The following is a 19,414-nucleotide window of genomic DNA, read 5'->3' as shown; positions in this document are numbered from 1 at the left end:
CAGTTCATTAAAGAATGAGAGATCCCTTGAAAAAGGTGTGTAATACTCAGTGTAGTAGCGCTTCAAGGCAGGGGGGAAAACCTACAGCAACACTATTTACCTTCTTATACTTGAAAACAAACACCTACTCAATTAAAACGACGGACATTTGTGTTTTAAGGGTATTATAAGTAGTAACTAAATAATAAGGCAATTTAGGAATATTCAGAGGGGATAATTGCCTTATGTGTTTCTGGTGTGCTCTGTGCTTTGGGTATAAACACTCACAAAACATCCAAGCTTGATAAAGGGGAAAAAATTTAGAAATTAAAGCTTCAAAAATGCCTTTTCATTGTGCAGGCTGCAATTCCGTACACAACGTTATGATTTTCATAAATAAGGAAAGAATGAATGATCAAGTTGTTGAGTTTGGAGAACATATTTTGTAAACTAGTGAGCGTATAAATAGTTATATTAAAGTCTTTGCCAATCAGGTTGTCAAACTGAAACTTCTACAGCCAAAACCTGAGTTCTGTACTGACAGCATTTTTACAAGTTGGCAAATACAGGATTCATCCAAAGCCTGCTAAAATCAGTGAGCGTCTTCATGGGCTTGAATAAAGACTTTAACATGATATGCTTCATAATGCAAATAGCACAGCATTCTCAACACCTACCTCTGCAAAACTGCTTGAAGCTTTAACATCAAAATGGATTATTTTCAGCTTAGAAAGCATGTGAAAAATTCAGTGTCTCATGGAGACTCCAAATGCATCTTTTCCAACACAGTATTCTTCAAAACTGTCTATGTTTCATTTAGCTACATGAAAAAATAGCTAATAAGTAGAACAGAGAACCAGAAGTCAGGAAATCCAGGTTGGGTTCCATCCTGGATGTGATTCTGTGCAAAAGGGTCTGTTCTTCCGTGATGAAAATAATTATTTCAAAATGCCATAGGCACGCTCTCCTCCAGCACTTGAAGTACAAAGGTTTTGCTGCTAACGAAATCTGCAAAAACAAAACAAAACAAAAAAACAACAAACAGAACTATTAAACTTCTTCCTTTAATTATTATTATTATCCAGGAAAGAGTTTTGCAGAAGAAATGGCCTAGAAAGCATTCATAAGCATCCACGGGCTGGTAAGGCTTCTGCAAACACCCACTAAAAAAACTACATTTACAGATCTCTCCATATGCTACAGAAGCGGAAATTTTAGGATGCCTTACGTTGCACTTGTTCACACAGAATTGCTGTGCACAGTGCAGGACATGGGCTGCAATACTGAAAAGCAGGTGATGAGGTGATGAGGTCTCTTGCTCTCACACAAGAAAACGTCTGCAAATAAACGGGCATTAGGAAATAAACCCCACACCCGATGTGAAGGGCAACTGAGTCCCGACTGTAAAGGTTCCCTGCCTGCTCCACTTCGCGGCTCCCCAGCTCAGAGCCTAACTCTCCACTGGTCCTTCCCAGGGAGAAGGCAGTTTCCCTGGAGAAAATAATCCCTTTGATGGTTCAGAGGCCAGGCAAGGCCTTGTTCAAAGGTTTATGACGGAATATAATCAGCTAAATGCAGCCCAAAGAATATAGTGCTGATATTACAATAAAACCTGTCATTTTCTGAGTTCGATAATAAAAAAGAAGTTAGTGCTATGTAATAACTGAACAATTTCCCATGATGGCTTTCACGGTATTCCCTGTATTTTCAGCCAATAAGGTCTTTCTGGCTTGTTAGCTTTCCACATTGGCCAGGGAAATGTCATGCTGAGACACGCAGAATGATGGTACTTGGGTTATTAGACTTACCACGCTTTGCAGAATGCTTTCCCATTCTCAGCCCTGTCTCTCCTCCTCTTACTCCTCATGCCTGCCTTGTGAGCGGGAGGAAGGGTTTCAGGCACTGCTCCTGAGCACGAGTAATATTTCGGTTTAGCCACCAAACTGAAACATTTTGAGAAAACAAAGACTGGGACCAAGTTGAGATAAAAGTGCCGTGGTGGCTATTTTACCTTCCTGAGGTGAGGAAGAAGGCGGGCCTGGTCCACACTGAATCAGAAATGAAGCTTTTATTCCACTCGGAGATGTTTAACAAGAGTAACCACGGAAGTTAAAAGCTAGAGCTCACAGCATTCACGACGGTGGGAGAACACAGCTCTGACCGACCCAGCGCGCTCACCTCAAGTACGAGAGGACCAGGCTCCCTCTGCCTGGTGCAAACCACAGACTGAGGAGCTCATGGGCCACAGGCAACCTCAAACCCTGCCCTCAGGAGACTTGAATGCCAATTCCCCCCATCGCCAGGTGAATCCTCTGACCACCGGAGTGTCGAATGGGAAGGATGGAAAGGCACGACACCTCCTTCACTTTGTAAATCAAGTATTTCTCCCCACATAGTTCATGAGCTGAAACTAGCCATTAAATTTTATCATCAATCAAACAAACCAAACAAAACCTGAAGGTTTTGTAGTAGTAGTAGGCTCTGAAGGCACAAGGGAGGATTGCTTTAGGTTCGAATAGCTGTGAATACGCAAAACCCTGTAGCTATATTTTATGGATGCTCTATTCATCAAATGCAATTTCTGATGTATATTAGTTTATCTTGCTGCAAAAATCAGACACATTTGCTATAAAACTAAGTCATTAGTGAAATAAGCACTTACACTACTGGCTCGACGTAGTACTGAAGTCAGGGAGTAGTTACAAACTAGAACATTGCCCTAGAGTTACCTCTTGTTTTTTAATTCCCTTCAGCCCAAGCCATCCTGTGCTCTGCTTGTGGGCAGACTGGGAACCCCACCAATAAAACCACCCAAACAAACAAACAAAAAAATCCAAAAAACTCCACCCTTCATTACACAGAAAATAAGCAAACCTTTTTTCATTATATGCAAGTCGCCAACATGTGGTTCAATATTTTGTGTGGTTCTTTCTTCACAATCCGCCTACACTAAAAAAAAGTAGTTGTGAGAGACTGGAAAGGCTCTGACTCAGTTTTACAAGATATAATTGACACAAAATGCCCAGCATGCACCACATGTTAAGATAATAGGAGACATCTATCTTTAGCTGTTTTGGACTAGTAATATTCAATAATCGTGATGAAGCTCTGATCTAAGCAATACATTTCCACATTCTTTTTGTATCACCGCTTTTAGGTTTGATAAACTATGTGAAAAATTCTCTGCTATTACTGACTAACAAAGATAGTGTTCACTGTGGATGTTTTGTCTTTTAATCTGCTGTAATTAAGACAAATGAAGCTATGATATCAACATCGCATATTTCCAAAACTGACTTGATTTAAAAAACTTTAAAAAAGTCACCAACCACCCGGCTGACAACTTGGTAGTACTATCTATCTGATCCGTCCAAAACACAAGAACCTCCTGCTTCTTGTTTTTCTCCTTTGACCCCCGAGTGGCAAAACCAGTGGGGTACAAACTGAATGAATTCATCACAGAGATACCTACATGCACCTAATTAAAGAAGAATGCTAATTGCAGAGATTCAGCACATCAGGATTTTGCATTTATGACATTCTCAGGACAGCTGTATGTCCACATATAAAAAGCATGACCAAGCGAAACCTAAGGCAGGTAGGTAGATTATTTTTTTTTTCCATAATTTTCTTTAAAAGGAATGACTGACCTACTAATCCTATCGATTTGGTAATAAGTCTACATTTCAAATTTCTTTTCTTTGCTCGCCTCCACTTACCAATTTCCAGCAAAATGTGTTTGAACGAGGTTGGGAAATCAACCACGGAATACAGAGGCAAGATACTCAGCGAGCTCCAGCTGGGATCTCGCCTTTGTTGACTGGCTGACATTAACAAGTGGTACCAACTCCAAATGAAAACCCGAGCAGCATTTAGGGAGCCCGAGCCCCTGTGCAGGCAGCCGAGCCCCGGCCGGCAGCTCCGGCATGGCGCCGCCGCAGTGGCAGGATGGGGCACATGCTGGGCAAACACCAACATCTCCCACAGCAGCTGGGGAATCAGGCTTGGTTAAAAACAGGTCCACCTAGACCAACTTAAGACAGATATTGTTAACTCTTTAGCCTTCTAAATACTGTCAAATAGGGTAGGATATGGTACGGTCCAAGACAAGTCTTGGCTTCTTTCTCATCTCTTAAATGGGGCTCGATTGCGCAATTTAAATCTGTATTCTGGCAATCTGAAAGCATGTGAAACCCATCACCAGTAGAAATTAGGTTGCATGGGCTATGACAAGGTCAATAGAAAAAAAAAGAGCAAACATCCCCAAGGTAATTCAAATAATAAGCTTATTCCAAGAAAAAGATAAAATCAAATTACAATGACTGATCTGAAACACTCATAGCATTATCCCGCGGGGCTTCTTCTCCCAGACAGGTTGTCTTCAATATGTAGCCTCTGTGCAGCTCCTCTGAATGGAGAGATGAAGCATTACCAACTGTTTACTCTTCCCCCACCACCACCTTGAAGCACTGTTTTTCAGCAGTCCTTTTTTTTCTTTGTTTGTTTTTGAAGGGGCAAAGACGCATTTACAAGTTGCACCCCAGACACGCACCAACTCAACCAACCAAACTACTAACTCACCAACTAAGGCTGTCCTTTCCCGACAGCTTTATCTATGTGTTCTTTATTAATATTAGAATCAACTTTGATTTATGAAAACGTGCTGCAAACAGAGCACGGACATTGCATGTAGCTAGGATACGGACTGACAAGAGAGGGAGTCAAATAATTCATCTCTGTAAGTGACAACGCAGTTCTAAAACATCTGTTAAGTTCCCCTAAGTTGCCCTATGTCTTGAGAAAATACAAAATAAACCCTGAGGTCTAGTAAAAAAAAAAAAAAAAAAGGGTGTGTGTGTGCGTGTAAATTTATCACAAGTAGCCTAAGGGACGATTTCCTAATCTAGGGAAATGCAAAGTGAAAGCTTCCATTTCTTTATCATTCTACAATTACATATCTGTTTTATTATGAATGACAGTAGATCTTGAACGTAGTGGAAGGCAGCACCACTGTGCAAAGAACGCAGATTGTTGCTCTAAGTAATGACAGAAGAAATTAGCCAGGGATTGGTTGTGCTGCATGAAAGTAGTAATTTCTTCTTCATGGTACACCTACAAGTATGAAAATGCTAACTGCATGATTAAGCATAGCATCCATGCTTATGTCATATATAATTAATAAGCTCTACTAATAAAGTCAGCAACAAATAAACTGAGAAGAAATTCAACGGCAAAACATACACTGAGAATACCTTTGCGCCATAAAACATAAAAGCCTCGATGCATCAGTTGGTGCCCAGGAGACAGGGAAGGGAAAACCAGGAAATTCATTTTTTTCTTCCGAACAACAAATGATACGAAAAATGACGCAAGCAATTACACCTTCCGATTCACAGCAGGGGCGTACCCATCGCAAACAGTTACAAGTGAAAACCACACACAACTACGTGGGGACGGGAAATCAAGCAAAGAGTTCAAAACATTCCAACACTATCACTTTACTATTAAAACTTACTCCTATTGCCTCTCACATTTTGGTTACGTGCCTACAGTAGTTTACACACAAAAAACCATAATGAGGGAGAGACCACACAGCTCAGCATAGCTGAGTTGATGCTGCCTGAACAGCTTTGATTACAGGATGATGTTTAACTCTTAAGATCAAGTATAGGAAAATAAACCTGGGTCTTTTAAACTAATTTCATTGAGATTTTAGTTCTTGTACCTGTGAATTCTTGGCCAACATCATAGGCTACTGAAGAAATTGAGTTCACTTTTTGGAAGGAAGAATTCATGGGTATTGAATATTGCAGCATAAGAAATACATTAAAAAAATCTGCAAGCATGCGAAACCTGTCACCAGTAAGTAGAAACTGGGCAAGCACGGGGTAGGAGATGATCAATAGGATGAAAGCAAACCCCCTGGGTAACTCACCCACGGTTTGGTTGTAATACCCCAGGAGATTTCAGCCCCTACCTGGCAACTAACAGAGAAAAGTAAGAAATTATTAACTTAGAATCCCTTCCACAGATTTACAGTAACTTCCATAAGCACAGGCTACTGGAAAGAGAGTTTTCACTTTCCAGAATGTGCCATTTGAGATAGTAGCTTAATGCATTTCAATCAATATGCAGAAATATCATATTGAATAAATTTCTGAATCCTAAAACAAAACCACCAAACCAAAACGCAATGAGGTTGTTTATATGCCGCAGGAACAACCGTATGTTATTACTTTAAAAGCTTCAGCCTGAATGAATACCAAGTGCTTTCACTGCTTGGGAAAGCTTTTCTTTCACTGTAAAAATTGCCACAGAATTCCAAAAGAAAAGGGATGCAGAATATTTTATTGATTTCACTACAATTAGACAATGCAGTAAGCACTGTACAGCTGTGCACATGGGAAAATATTAGTTTACTCAAATTTTAGCTCTAACATGGGGATTGAATTAAAGGAAAATAACTTGCATTCTTAAACTCTCCAAGAGATTAGTCATTAGAAAAATTAAACCTCATCAGTTAAGGGAGTAAAATTAGGCTTTTGCAACTAAAAAGCAATTCTATAGAACTACTGTATAAGAAAGTAGATTTTTCTCTTCCACTAACCAAATTTTTCCTGTGCTCATCTCTATTTTACATAGGTCACATTTATCTGCCATGATTGATTAATTTTTCTATTAATGAAGTGTTTAACAATGAATACGATGCATTTTTTTAATCACGGAACACATCTTGTCAAGGAATTTTAAAATCTGAGCAGGATACTCCTCCATCTTGGAATCCAGAGAGATTTGGGAAAAGATCCCTCTGTAAATGAGCCGACAAATTTGGGTGCCGCCTCCGCTCACCGTGGCACACGTTACTGGTTCATCTACCCTTTCCTTCCCACTCATGAAGGCCGACTACTGCAATGCCCAAGCAGTATACATGCTGCCACCACAGCCCTTGAAAATAAGGTGTGTGAGGTTACATAAAATCACTAGAAGACAACCAAAACCAAGACCCACATTTCAGTTTAAACCACACGGTCTTCAGAAGGACTGTGTTTTGGCTACTTTATATCCAGCTGGATTGATTTTCCAGGGGACAAAGCACACCTCCTGCCCTCCACAGTATCTGACATGAAACGACTAGCAAAATAAATGAATATTCTAGCTCTTCACTACAGCAAAAATACATATAGAATAAACTCACTCATTGACAGGATGGTTTGAATATTCTACACAGTTACAAGCAGTTCTGTTCTGATAATTCCTACAGAGACCAGCAGAGGCTGGATTGTTATTATCCATAATGCGGTAGCAGCCAGAGATGCTAGCGTAAAGATACTAAGGACTCTGTGAGCACTGGTGCATTTCTCCTGCTTAATATGAAAACATGCTATATAGTTAAAGCACCATATAAACAAGAAGCCCATAAATTAAATGTGACCATCATACATCTACAGAGCGTAGGACAACTCTCATGGGAAGAAAATATTGCATCAGAAAGTAAAAGTCTATTAATCACTCACTACAAGTATCAAATCATAAATATTGACGCCCAAAAGAAAAATGGTAAATGAAGCCTTGCTGTGTCAGAACATAAAACTCCTGGAACACACAACAAAACCATTAAAAAATAGATATATCCTCTTCTGACGCATACAGGTATTATTTAACATTGGTACTGCAGAAGAGCCCAGAACTGAACTTATGTTAGGTGCTGCCCACCTTACATGAACTTCTCTGACCCTTCCAGAGTTTAATGAGCAACTACTCTACCAGGCCCCCAAAGAGAAGATCTCTCCCATCTTTCTTGACCTCAGAGTTCTTTTCTGAATGTAGTTTGTGGAACAAATTATTTTTGAATCCAACATCTATTCTACGGATAGCAACACACTAACTGTATCAAACTATAATAACTCTTGCCATACCTGTTCTGCTGTTATATTTTACATAAAGACATAGAGGTTTAAAGACTTTAATAAGAATTTAATTAACAATTTGAAAGGTGCAGATCTATGGGGGCCCATTTTTGCTTATTAATTTAACAACAAAGCCCACTTGACTATGAATTAGAACATTTCTAACACAAGTGAAACAGCTGTGGCAGTCCAAGCTGTCCCGTTACTGTTTTCCTAGACCCTATGAATCTTTGGAAGTGCAAGAAACTTCAACAACACATACAACAGCCAACAGCATAGATCCTGAAGAAAAAAAAGTCCAAACAGAATAGAAAATTACTTGACCCAAACAAAAAAGCGATTTTCTTGAATAAGAACCAGGTGCTCTAGAAGGAAAAACACATGGTCTTGCAGTCTGCCAATCAGGATGTGAAGACAGAGGCTTTGAGGGACCTATTAGATATTTCAGGTTTTTTTTCAGGGAAGGATTCTGAAAGAGTATTGAATACAACAGCTATGAAAAAATAACAAGATAGATTTGCTTTTGGAGCAAATCAACGAGTACCACCACCTACTACAACCACAGAGAAGGAACCTCCCCACTTTGGGCCATAAAAATCCAAAGGAAATACTGCATTTCAATACCATGCCCCAGCACCTGCCATCTGATCCCTAGTTGGAACTGGACAAGGCAAACTAAGTTTTCTAACCTCTTTCTAATTATGAGTCTTGAGGCTATTGGCTGTTCAGAGATCAGTAACAATCAGTCTCTTCTTGTTGAGGTTTCGCAGAGTCTCTCATTGATCCCAATACACATTAGGGAACTCTTCATGGAAAGAGAAGACATTGTCAAAACCCAACGCCAGACAGAAGCAACTGCTTCTCCCTCCTCCATATCTGTTTGCAAGAAGCCAATTTGTATTTGCCAATTTTGCCAATCTGCAATTATTTGTGATACGCCTTTATAAGATCTAACTTTTTTCTCCATTATTTGTACTGAAAATATCTACTGTTAGTTAAGAGGAAAGTCTGACATCTAATTAAGCGGTTTCAATCCTCATCTTTGCTGCCATCTGTAGGTAACTCATTTGGTACAAAGGAGACAAGAAGCAAATTTGAATCTGGTCAGATATCAGCCCTGTGATCAGGACACATGTCCATGAGAAAGCATGATCTTCTTGTTCCCTGCCCCTCCCGATTTTAATGTTAAAATTAGTCCGAAAAAGATAAAACATACAACAACTTGGCTCTGTCTCTCATCGTACCTCATAGTAATCTTGCAACTGAGGAAATAAGAAAAATAATGAAAATTAAGTTGAGGATCCATGCTATGTTACAGCAGTGTTACACCATGGTACGCACTGGAACACCTGTAATTTTGACTATAAATATGGAACATCCTTCTGGGTGTATGCCTGGTACTTGAAGCTCAGTTTCTTTTTCAGTGAGCCATTCAATGTTGTAGCAAAACTGTTACTGTAAAGAAAACTTTTCAAAAGAAAAAAATAAGACAAAAGCAGATACGTTCATCGTATTTTCAAACCCATTATGATCAATAAGTTAAACAAGTGAGGCCAGAAATTTAAATATTTGATTTAATGACTGCACAATTTTAATACATAAAAATATATACTTAGTAATGAACAAGTTTATACAAACCAGATTTCTTTTGTACGGTACAAAACAATGATGGAGCTAAAAAAAAAAAAGATTTGCTGGATTACAGGGCAAGACAAAAGAACAATAAAACATCATTGAGGAGAAGTTTTAAAATTACCAGAGGCTTATTTCATAAATACAGTGCAATGCTTTCATTTAACAAATACAAAATTTACTATTTAATTTATCAACATCAGGAAATATATAAAATGTCATTGAATGACAATTTTATTTAAAAATGATGCAAATACAATAGCCTTTTTAGAATTCTGAGGTCATATTATACAGTAAATCAAAAAAGCTTCAATAAATAAAACTAAACCAAAGGCAAAGTGCAATTCAGTGAAAATAAGAAGATAAAGCTTTTAACAATAATAGATAAATAGTTATTAAAAGTGGGCTTAAGCCATAAAAAAATATTTTGGCTATTTTGCCGTGTTTTCAGATAAACTGTATAGCTATTTATTAATACGCCAACCTTCTATTAATCCAATTCTACAGAGAGGCGAAAAGGAGCAGCTGTTTGTTTCCAGATTTCTTACCCACATCCACATTCAGCTGTTAGAAATTTAACATTGCTTGAAGCTATCTAGTTCATTCAGTGCAATGGTGAAAGTTTCATTTATTTCTTAACATCTGAAATCCTGTAAATTAAAATTTATTTTAAAATCTCCGTTTGAGAGAAACAACGTAGGATGCATAAGTCTGAAATGCTGCTTTTAATAATCTCCACGCTAACCTAGTTTTGTGCCAGGCTGAAGTCAATACAAATTTTATTATTGGTTTCGAGGAGAGTGCAATGAATACAGCGCCAAATATTTTAAAATACCCTACTACTTATCTCTGGTTCACAAAACAGTAAAGTCACCAGTACCTTCTGTAGAAAATAGAATAAAATAAAATTTGCAATTAGCTACTGAAGAAAATCCACAACAGCTTTGAAACTACAGATTAGGCAGATTAATTTGTTCATCGTGTGTAAATCTGTTTGTTATGTGTAAATAATACAGAGAAGGAAAACAAAAAGAATACAATATTTTACTCTTATTGCAACTAAGTAATTCAGTACACACACTACAAGGTGTGTGTGTTTCGGCACCCATGGGCACCCACAGTGGCACCCATGCCCCAGCAGAACTCCATGGGAAAACTGACAAATTAGATGTTGAAGTGCCTTGAATGATCTGGGTCTCATTCAGCTGAAAGAAAAATCTATAGAACACACAGTAGCTCTATTCATATTTTTAAAAAATACTATACTGCATGCTGATAAATTCTTTCCATTTAATGAATAAAACCCAGACTTACAATTACATCTGCATTTTAGAACCGGTTTCCTTCCCAGCTCCTAATTTACTAACTCGGAGCAGGCACACCAAGAATTCTTTTCATGTAGTTTGTGCAGTGAAAACCACAAAACATTGTCTTTAAATGCTGGCTTTCAAGTTAATGAAAGCTTCAGCATTCTTCCGAAATGTTACTGTATTCACTTTTGTCACAGCTTACTTAAGAATTTTCAACAAAGTGGCTGAAAAAATGAGAGTGTGATATACTATGTGAGTTTTCCATGTGTTGTGGATTTCATTCTTTTCCTGAAATATTTCACCGTATGTGGAATTTATTTTAAATACCTAGTTTTGTTTACTATAACGCTACAGTACATCTGGTCAGTTAGCCATCAAAGAATGAACACACAAGTTGCTTAAGACCTGTAGTTTGAACTCGAATCCCCTCAAGCTGAAAAAAGTACCTTTTAACACTCTTGTACAGTCAAGCCCGTTGATCTGTAAAAGCTGAATATAGAACATCTAAAACCTCTTATTCATAAAAAATAAATTTTTAGCAGTAAATGGCACTATCAAAACCCTATTTGTTCACAGGCAGTTATTTACATGCTTCCTGGACAGCCTGTTTCATTGAAAAGGAAAACCAGAATATTAAAACTGCATACATTTTATAAAGACTAAAATTCCTATTTGCCTTTGTGAAAATATGGCTACATGCTCTATGTTATATTTTTTTCTATTATTCATGTTAATTGAAAACATTCTACCACTGGAAGTGGCTAATAAAGAAATATTCTATATATTATCTCCCAGTGGGATACCTGCGATGTAAAGGAATGATGATTAATGATAAAGTGCTATTAAGAAAAAAGAGAAACAAACTATAACTTAGAAATTGTCTTAGTCAGGTTTCATTTATCAAATAGACTAACTTTTTGTATGAAGAAAGCTACTTTCTGTGACAAAGCAAGCAGTAAACGTATTGCCAATCAGGAAAAGACAGACACTTTATATTTAATTAAAAAAAATTAATATCTAAGTTGGGTAAGACTGGCACATTATCAAGAGACGTGACAACAAAAAGCTTAAAAGGCACAATTAGAAGAGAGTGAATGCTACATAAAAATGCTGTTCTTGAAGTATTTCATTTTATTCTAGACCAAAACCCTCTGCATTTGAAATTCCAATGATCAGCTTCTGCTTCAGTTCCTTCTTGTTCTTGTAAGGAGGGAGACAAAGCTGGTTGAAGCAGGTGTGGGCCACAGGTAACCTAAAATAATTTAAAAAAACCCCAACAAAACACATTTAACAATAATGCCATAGAAGCAGGACACTGCCAACTGCCTACACGTTTTCAGTTAAACATTACTCAAACAAGAAACCCTGTAAAGGGAACATTTATCCTAATGTTGTTGGTTCAAGTTCCATTGAACACATAACACCACTGGTGGTCATAGGCACCTCAGGTGCATTTGTTTGCCTGCAACTGCCACCTGCCCTTTGTTTTGTTTGTTAAGTTGGAAACATTTCCTTTTAGCTTTTGCTAACACCAGGTACCATGTGGCTTCAAAATCAGTTTTGCTCTAAATACAGAATCTGGGTATAATCATAATCCACAACATGAAGAAGGAAGATATGTCCTGGAGTAGTATTGAGACATCTAGATGAAGCACAATAACTGTAAGGATACAGAACTCAAAGTTCAGCCTGGTAAAATACATCTTTACAGACACATGTTTCTGTGCAAAGCACTGAGGAGCTGACTGAAGGAAAACCAGCAGTTCACAAAGTTTGGTCTTAGCCACACCAACATTTTCAGTTGCAAGTTTCTTCTGAGAGCTGAGTTTCTCTTAGGATTACCCAACTGAAACACTGGAAACTCTGCTCCTCTCTAGAACAGATTAGTTTGATGAGAACTGTTCTTCAGTAGCAGAAACGTTTGTTTTGCCATCCGTATGAGATGCCACTAACATTCTGCCTCAGAGACACAGGCAATAAGAAAAGCTACGGGATCTTCTTGCTCTTTATATCCTGAAGCAACATGCAGGACAGCAGTGAGGATGTAGACTTGTCCTACAGCTGATTACTTGGCGGGGTGGGGTGGGGGGGCGGTGGCGGCAGAAAGAGGAGAAAGACAATGAGCTGAAGTTCAACCTGACATTTGGAATTAACCCTACATGCTGAAAAAATTCTAAAACTTGGACACTTAAAAATTAAATTTTAGTATGTGACTCAAAAGCTCTCTAGATCTATTTTCATTGAAGCCCTTAGTCTTTTGAACAGCAGGAGCTTGGCCTTTGGTCATTAGTAAACGTTCTTGAAAGGGATTGGAATCCCCCCAGATCTCAAAACCCAAGCTACTTCCCCCTCCCCACCCTTTAAACAAGCAAAGATCTGTCAATAAGACTGGAGTCATGTGCTTCAGAATTCGGAAAGTTGGTAAACTGGATATTAATTTTGCAATTCTTATTGCTATTATATTCTTCGATCCTACTGAGAAAGCAATGCAATGCCAGCATGTCTATGTTCATCCTTGCGCAGGCAGGCAGTCTGCAACAATTATCTTGGAAAACACAGACCTACATAATTTTAAAATGCACACTATTTCAAAACACATATTCCCATTTTTAAGAAAAATAACAATTTACAGGAACATGAACTTAAACACAGATGCAATGTTAACTGATTTTTCATCAGATCCTCATGTTTCTTTAACATGTTACTGGAACCAGTTATTAGCTCATTGATAAAGCATTAGAATCATAGAATCACTTAGGTTGGAAAAGATTCTTGGGATCATCGAGTCCAACCATCAACTCCACCCTACAAAGTTCTCCCTTACACCATATCCCTTAACACCACATCTAAACAAGTCTTAAGCACATTCAGGGATGGTGACTCCACCACCTCCCTGGGCAGCCTATTCCAGTGTCTGACCACTCTTTCTGTGAAGAATTTTTTCCTAATGTCCAGCCTAAACCTACCCTGCTGCAGCTTGAACCCATTCCCTCTTGTTCTATCACTAGTTACCTGTGAGAAGAGACCAGCACCAACCTCTCTACAATGTCCTTTCAAGTAATTGTAGAGCGATGAGGTCTCCCCTCAGCCTCCTCTTCCTCAAACTAAACAGTCCCAGCTCCTTCAATCGCTCCTCATAAGATTTATTCTCCAGGCCCTTCACCAGCTTCGTTGCCCTCCTCTGCACTCGCTCCAGCACCTCGATATCTCTCTCGTATTGAGGTGCCCAGAACTGGACGCAATACTCAAGGTGTGGCCTCACCAGTGCTGAGTACAGGGGGATGATCACCTCCCTACTTCTGCTGGTCACACTATTTCTAATACAAGCCAGGATGCCACTGGCTTTCTTGGCCACCTGGGCACACTGCTGGCTCATGTTCAGCCGCTTGTCAATTAGAAACCCCAGGTCCTCTTCTGCCAGGCAGCTCTCCAGCCACACTTCCCCAAGCCTGGAGCGATGCATGGGGTTGTTGTGGCCCAAGTGCAGGACCCAGCACTTGGCCTTGTTGAAGCTCATTCCATTAGCATTGGCCCATCGGTCCAATCTATCCAAGTCTCTCTGTAGAGCCTCCCTATCCTCATGCAGATCAACACTCCCGCTTAGCTTTCTGTCATCTGCGAACTTGCTGATGATACACTCTATGTCCTTATCAAGGTTGTCAATAAAGATGTTAAACAGAAATAGTCCCAACACTGAGCCCTGAGGGACACGACTTGTGACCGGCCGCCAGCTGGATTTAACTCCATTGACCACCACTCTTTGCGACCGCCCATCCAGCCACTGCTTGATCCAGCAGATCGTAGAAATACCACAGTAATGAGAGAAACCCGATTTAAAAACCAAAATCAGGATTTATTATGTTTATGCATTTAATTCAGCTCTCCACAGAAAACCTAACAAAATGTTGACTTTAAAGTTATAGTTCCATTTAAGTATTTTGATTACCTTAAATGTTTGAGAAATTTACATAAAGCCAGTAATTGCTGCTTATCAGCAATTACTACTTAGCAGTGAGCTGCAGACCAGTAAGCTTTCCTATACAGCGTGCCAAATTATTTAAACTGACTTCCTCCAATCTTGAGAAGGAAAATACTAGCTGGAAAGTATGTAGAATTTCTCAAGTCAGTTCAACGCAAAATAAAACACTACCAGAAACATAAGAACTTAGCATGAACAATTTAATCATCACAATGAAATTACAAGGCTGCTTTGTTCCTATTTCTTCTGAGCAACCTCTGTATCAGACATACACTTACTCACCAGAGACCCTAAAGGAATGCTACAACTTCTCCAGCCATACGTGTTAAAATTCTTTAGACCATCAAGAAAGAATGCAGGCATTTTTTTTGCAACTGAAGTGGCTGCTATACATAATGACAGACTCAAAAAATTCAGAACAATTCATGCTGATTCACTGTATATTATCATTAGCTCAGCTGTCATGTTAGGACCAATTAAACAAATAATTTATTTGAATCGAAAACATGTAAGGAATCTCTATAAATAAAGAATTTCCAGCCTCAAATGTAAACATTGACTGGAGAATCAATTTTGTATTAGATGGTCACCTGCAAAATTTATGCAATCAATAACACTTTGAAGACAAACTAAAGGAGTCCATACAGTTTCTTCCTTCTATATTAGTTTGATTGTCTTCAAAAAGACATTCAAGAGCAATAAGGGCTCTCAGGAAATAAATTTTTAAAAATCCAGAAAACTACTTACCAATTAGTGGATGTTTCACTCTTTGAAATCTTGAAATTCAAGTCAGCCATTCCTCCCACAGGTACTCTATCACTTCCTGTAGCAAAGTGTAGCAGCTTCTTTTGAAGGTCAAGAGAAAATCCAAGTACTACATCCCAAAAGTATCTATGTTCGGGGCAGAGGGAGAAGAAAATGGTGTGAGATGAAATATCATGACAAAACAGTAAGAGGATAATACAACTGCAAGTACTACATGATAAATGTTATTTACCGGAATTTCATTAATGTAATATACAGGACATCAGTAGTATCCTAATATACAAGGCTAAATAAATTCCTAAGGAATTGACAAGTACAATGTTTTATGAAATTTGGAATGATGTCTTGTCAAAGGATGCCCAAACCCACTTTTCTACAAAAATATAAATGCCTCTACTCACTAAGATAAATGTCCTTAGTATCAAATAGAATTGGAAGAGAAAAAGCATTTTTAGAAGATTGGATAATAAAAATAAAGACTCAGATTTCACTATGTAGGATTTGAAGGTACTCTTATTAAATTATCTCCATTTCAATCTAATCATAACCTTTTAAAAGTATTCAGCAATACGTTATGCCATTAAGGATCTCACTCTTCCTACCTACAGATAATTTAATAGCGTCTTTGTCTTATTTCCAAATAAGTTTTTAAAACATCAGTCATTCTCAGATTATCCTTGAAAAAGATTATTCCCAACGGTCTACCATTTTATGATGTTTTTAAACTCAGTAATTAGAATGAAAAAAATTAAGCCTACCGTATAGTAAGATCAGTTTTTTGGTAGCCCTCATATTGGGTACTTCGCTGTAAAGCGGACATATCCAGTTCAGGACTGCCACAGACAAGAATTTCAACCTCTTCTGGACGAAGCAGCTACCAGAAATTAAGGATAAAATATTTATTTTTTTTAAAGATGAGAATGATGCTACTAGATTCAGATTAAAATTTTCTTTTGGCATTATAGAAAAATGAACAGTATCATTCAATAAAAGACTATAACTTCGATACATCCTGTTTTATGTGAAAATGAATTCCTCATTACTTTGAAAAATCTCTTACTACTGTATATATTAAAAAGCAAATTAGTGGGTAACATTATATTTTAGCATATTTCTTTTGTTCCTCACTTCTTTTCCATTCTTAGATTTATTACACTGACTTGCTCATCATTTGATTAATATTACAAATGGGTTGGGAAGAAAATTAAGTTTGTACATATGGAATTCAAAGGGAGGGTCTTGATCCCAATTGTGTTTGCAACTTCCATTTCATTTACACTGAAAAGGCCCAGTGTCGGTTGATGAGTAGCACTGACTGACGGAACTTGACTCTCAGTTGTACACACTGCTGCGCAAAGCAAATACACATAACAATAAACCACATTTAACAACGACTAAACTTAGACCTGCAGAATCTACTTATTCATTTACTGTATCATTAAATTGCATGAAAGTATGTCACGGCATTTCAATGGATTTTCATTCTCCTTCCAGAACCTTCCCTGCAGTTAGTCACATCTCACTTTGCTGCAAGTGTGTCATACTTGGCTAATTTCACAGGAATGAAGAAAATCTCATGCAAATTGTAATTGCCTCTTCTTTCTCTTCTTACTGCATAAGGGATGATGCAAATTACAAGAGGCATTCCAACAGCCTAACAGGACTGAACATGGAAGAATGTTTAATCTCAGCCTCACTGAGTGTTCCTCCTGCAAAAAGTAATAGGTGTTTTCAGAGTCACTCAAGAGCACGCAGACAGAGTTGCTCTGCTGCTCATAAACATAGGGAATACAGAGAATCCTTGTAAACGCTGACACAAGAGCCCCTGAAGTGCCTGTGAATCCATACGATAAAGCTAATTCGTGGAGCTTCATTTATCTGTTTTTCAATGGAACACTACAGGTAACAGTTGATTACCTGCTTAATTTCTTCTCCTTATATTGGATTAATCGACTCCATTGATCAATCAAGATTACTCACAAATCCTAAAATCATCCAGTGTAATTTGTTTAATTTAGATAAGTCATTGTCACACATCTGAACCGGAAGCGAAGGGTTATGTTTCATTTTATTCTTACCAGTAATGCATATGAAGCACAGACACTGTGAAATCCATAATAGAAAGCTGCAAATTGTTTGTAGATTGATTTGTTGAGAAGAAAATCAACATAGAGCTGCACATATTCTAAAAAAAGAAAAACATTTTATTTTGTTTTGAATAATCATTTGTTGTACTCTCTCAAATTGTACCGAATTAAGGAAAATGAATGCATTTCATTTTAGATACTATTAAATTGGTAGGCATACCAGAAAGGACTACAGTAAATCTCATTTTCACACTTTGTTAAAGAAAACCTTGGCTTATAAGAAGGAAAAAAAGGACAAACTTCAATCTGCCAAATCTGTGTAGTTAATATGGATTGAAGTACCTTTCCTATTCTGATTTGTGACTGGAATTTTGTCTCCATTTGGCTTTAAGTTGTAAGATTTTATAACACCAAATTCTTCCTGAAAAACCTGGAGAAGAAGAGGAGTCAAAGTCAGTACTGGAAAATACATTCACATACTCACAAATTACAAAGCTTGTATTTATTATTTCATGTATTTCCCATGTCTCTCTCTAGCACATGCTGTAATTCTGAGGGTTGCGGGTTTTTAAAAGTTAAATATTACAATTTTCAACAAATTGCTCAAGAAATTGCTATTCTAAGTAGAAAAATTGACCCTATTACACAGTGGCATATTGAACTGACCTGCAGGCTCTCGAGTCACAGAGCTTTTCATACAAAAGAACAATTTAGGAGCATCAAATACAATTAAGAAGGTATTTGTTCCACTGTAGATCACCTAGGAACTCTAAAGTACCCACTTTACAAAAATTCTTACACAGTCTGACAATAACGTAATTCAAAGCTGAGGAAAAAAAAGGTCAATACTAGTCCAATGCACATCCATAAAACAGTGTGAAATTTTATTAACTAGTAAGTGTTCTAAAACAATGAATAAACGAAAAAGGCTTTCTTGATTGAAGAAGCAGTTAGACATGCAGGTCAGGCTATTGTTCAAGTGAGATTTCCTGGACAAAGCGTACAAAAGAACCAGAGTAAGCTTTGACTGGCATCTGGATTGGACAGAAAAGGGATTGTTTTGCAGCCAGATGAATTCCACAAACCAGGTCACCGATTGCAAGGTGATGGTGTCAGAGCAAGCAAAGAGCTGGCAGTCAGTACCCAGGTCCACCTACACTGTGCCAGGGGACAACAGCTTAAAGCCCTGTAAGGGAGCCAGCCTCTGTGTGCCCCGAGACCCCAGGACCAGACAAGGTTCTTGAAGCAAGTTTTAATGCCCATGCACTCATATTCCGAACAATCGGCAATCACACAGCAGCAGGCCACTCCACTGCAGAAACACTGGTAAAAATTACCGAACAAGTTTGAGAATCACTTATAATTGTGTACTTAATGACCTGAAAGGTTGAGTAAAAATCTTCTTCGACATTGCCTTCATAGGATAGAAGTTCACTTAGTCCATGGGCCAATTCCTACAACATGAGTAAAAACTCTTTAGTAAATCTACAAAACTAAGCGTGGTACTTTCAAGGACGTGCCAGAATCATTACTTTATACAGAAAGTATCTTGGAAAAAGCTGTATATTCAAAATGCATACACAAATTAAAACTCACTGCTTAATTAATGTGTGTGTGTGTATATATATATTTATTTATTTTTATTTCAGTAGAAACTCTTACATTTTTCTTCTTACTACAGAAAACATGTCTAGAATGCTCATATCGGATTTTGGTATTCTAACTTCAAGTAGATCAACAAAAATTCTGCTATGC

At 37.9% G+C, this 19,414-nt stretch overlaps 1 protein-coding gene across 2 annotated transcripts in view; it reads right to left on the bottom strand.

Annotated features, from left to right (window-relative positions):
* Positions 1–9,446: 9,446 nt before the first annotated feature.
* HECTD2 (HECT domain E3 ubiquitin protein ligase 2) overlaps positions 9,447–19,414 on the bottom strand; it is a 42,127-nt gene continuing 32,159 nt past the window's right edge. Inside the window, exons 16-21 of one of the 2 annotated variants that reach the window (XM_054206988.1) lie at positions 19,039–19,113; positions 18,002–18,089; positions 17,651–17,757; positions 16,331–16,446; positions 15,555–15,698; positions 9,447–12,080 (exon numbers count right to left, since the gene is read on the bottom strand). In XM_054206988.1, coding sequence (XP_054062963.1) covers positions 11,960–12,080; positions 15,555–15,698; positions 16,331–16,446; positions 17,651–17,757; positions 18,002–18,089; positions 19,039–19,113 — 651 coding nt within the window. In that variant the 3' untranslated portion in view covers positions 9,447–11,959. Of the gene's footprint in view, positions 12,081–15,554; positions 15,699–16,330; positions 16,447–17,650; positions 17,758–18,001; positions 18,090–19,038; positions 19,114–19,414 lie in introns of those variants that run through there. The other variant, XR_008467138.1, reaches the window with a different exon arrangement.

This window comes from Rissa tridactyla, chromosome 6, assembly GCF_028500815.1.
Source record: "Rissa tridactyla isolate bRisTri1 chromosome 6, bRisTri1.patW.cur.20221130, whole genome shotgun sequence".
NCBI classification, from domain to species: Eukaryota; Metazoa; Chordata; class Aves; order Charadriiformes; family Laridae; genus Rissa; species Rissa tridactyla.
Note: the sequence above shows the minus strand (reverse complement) of the source record. Positions and strands in the feature narration are given on the sequence as shown.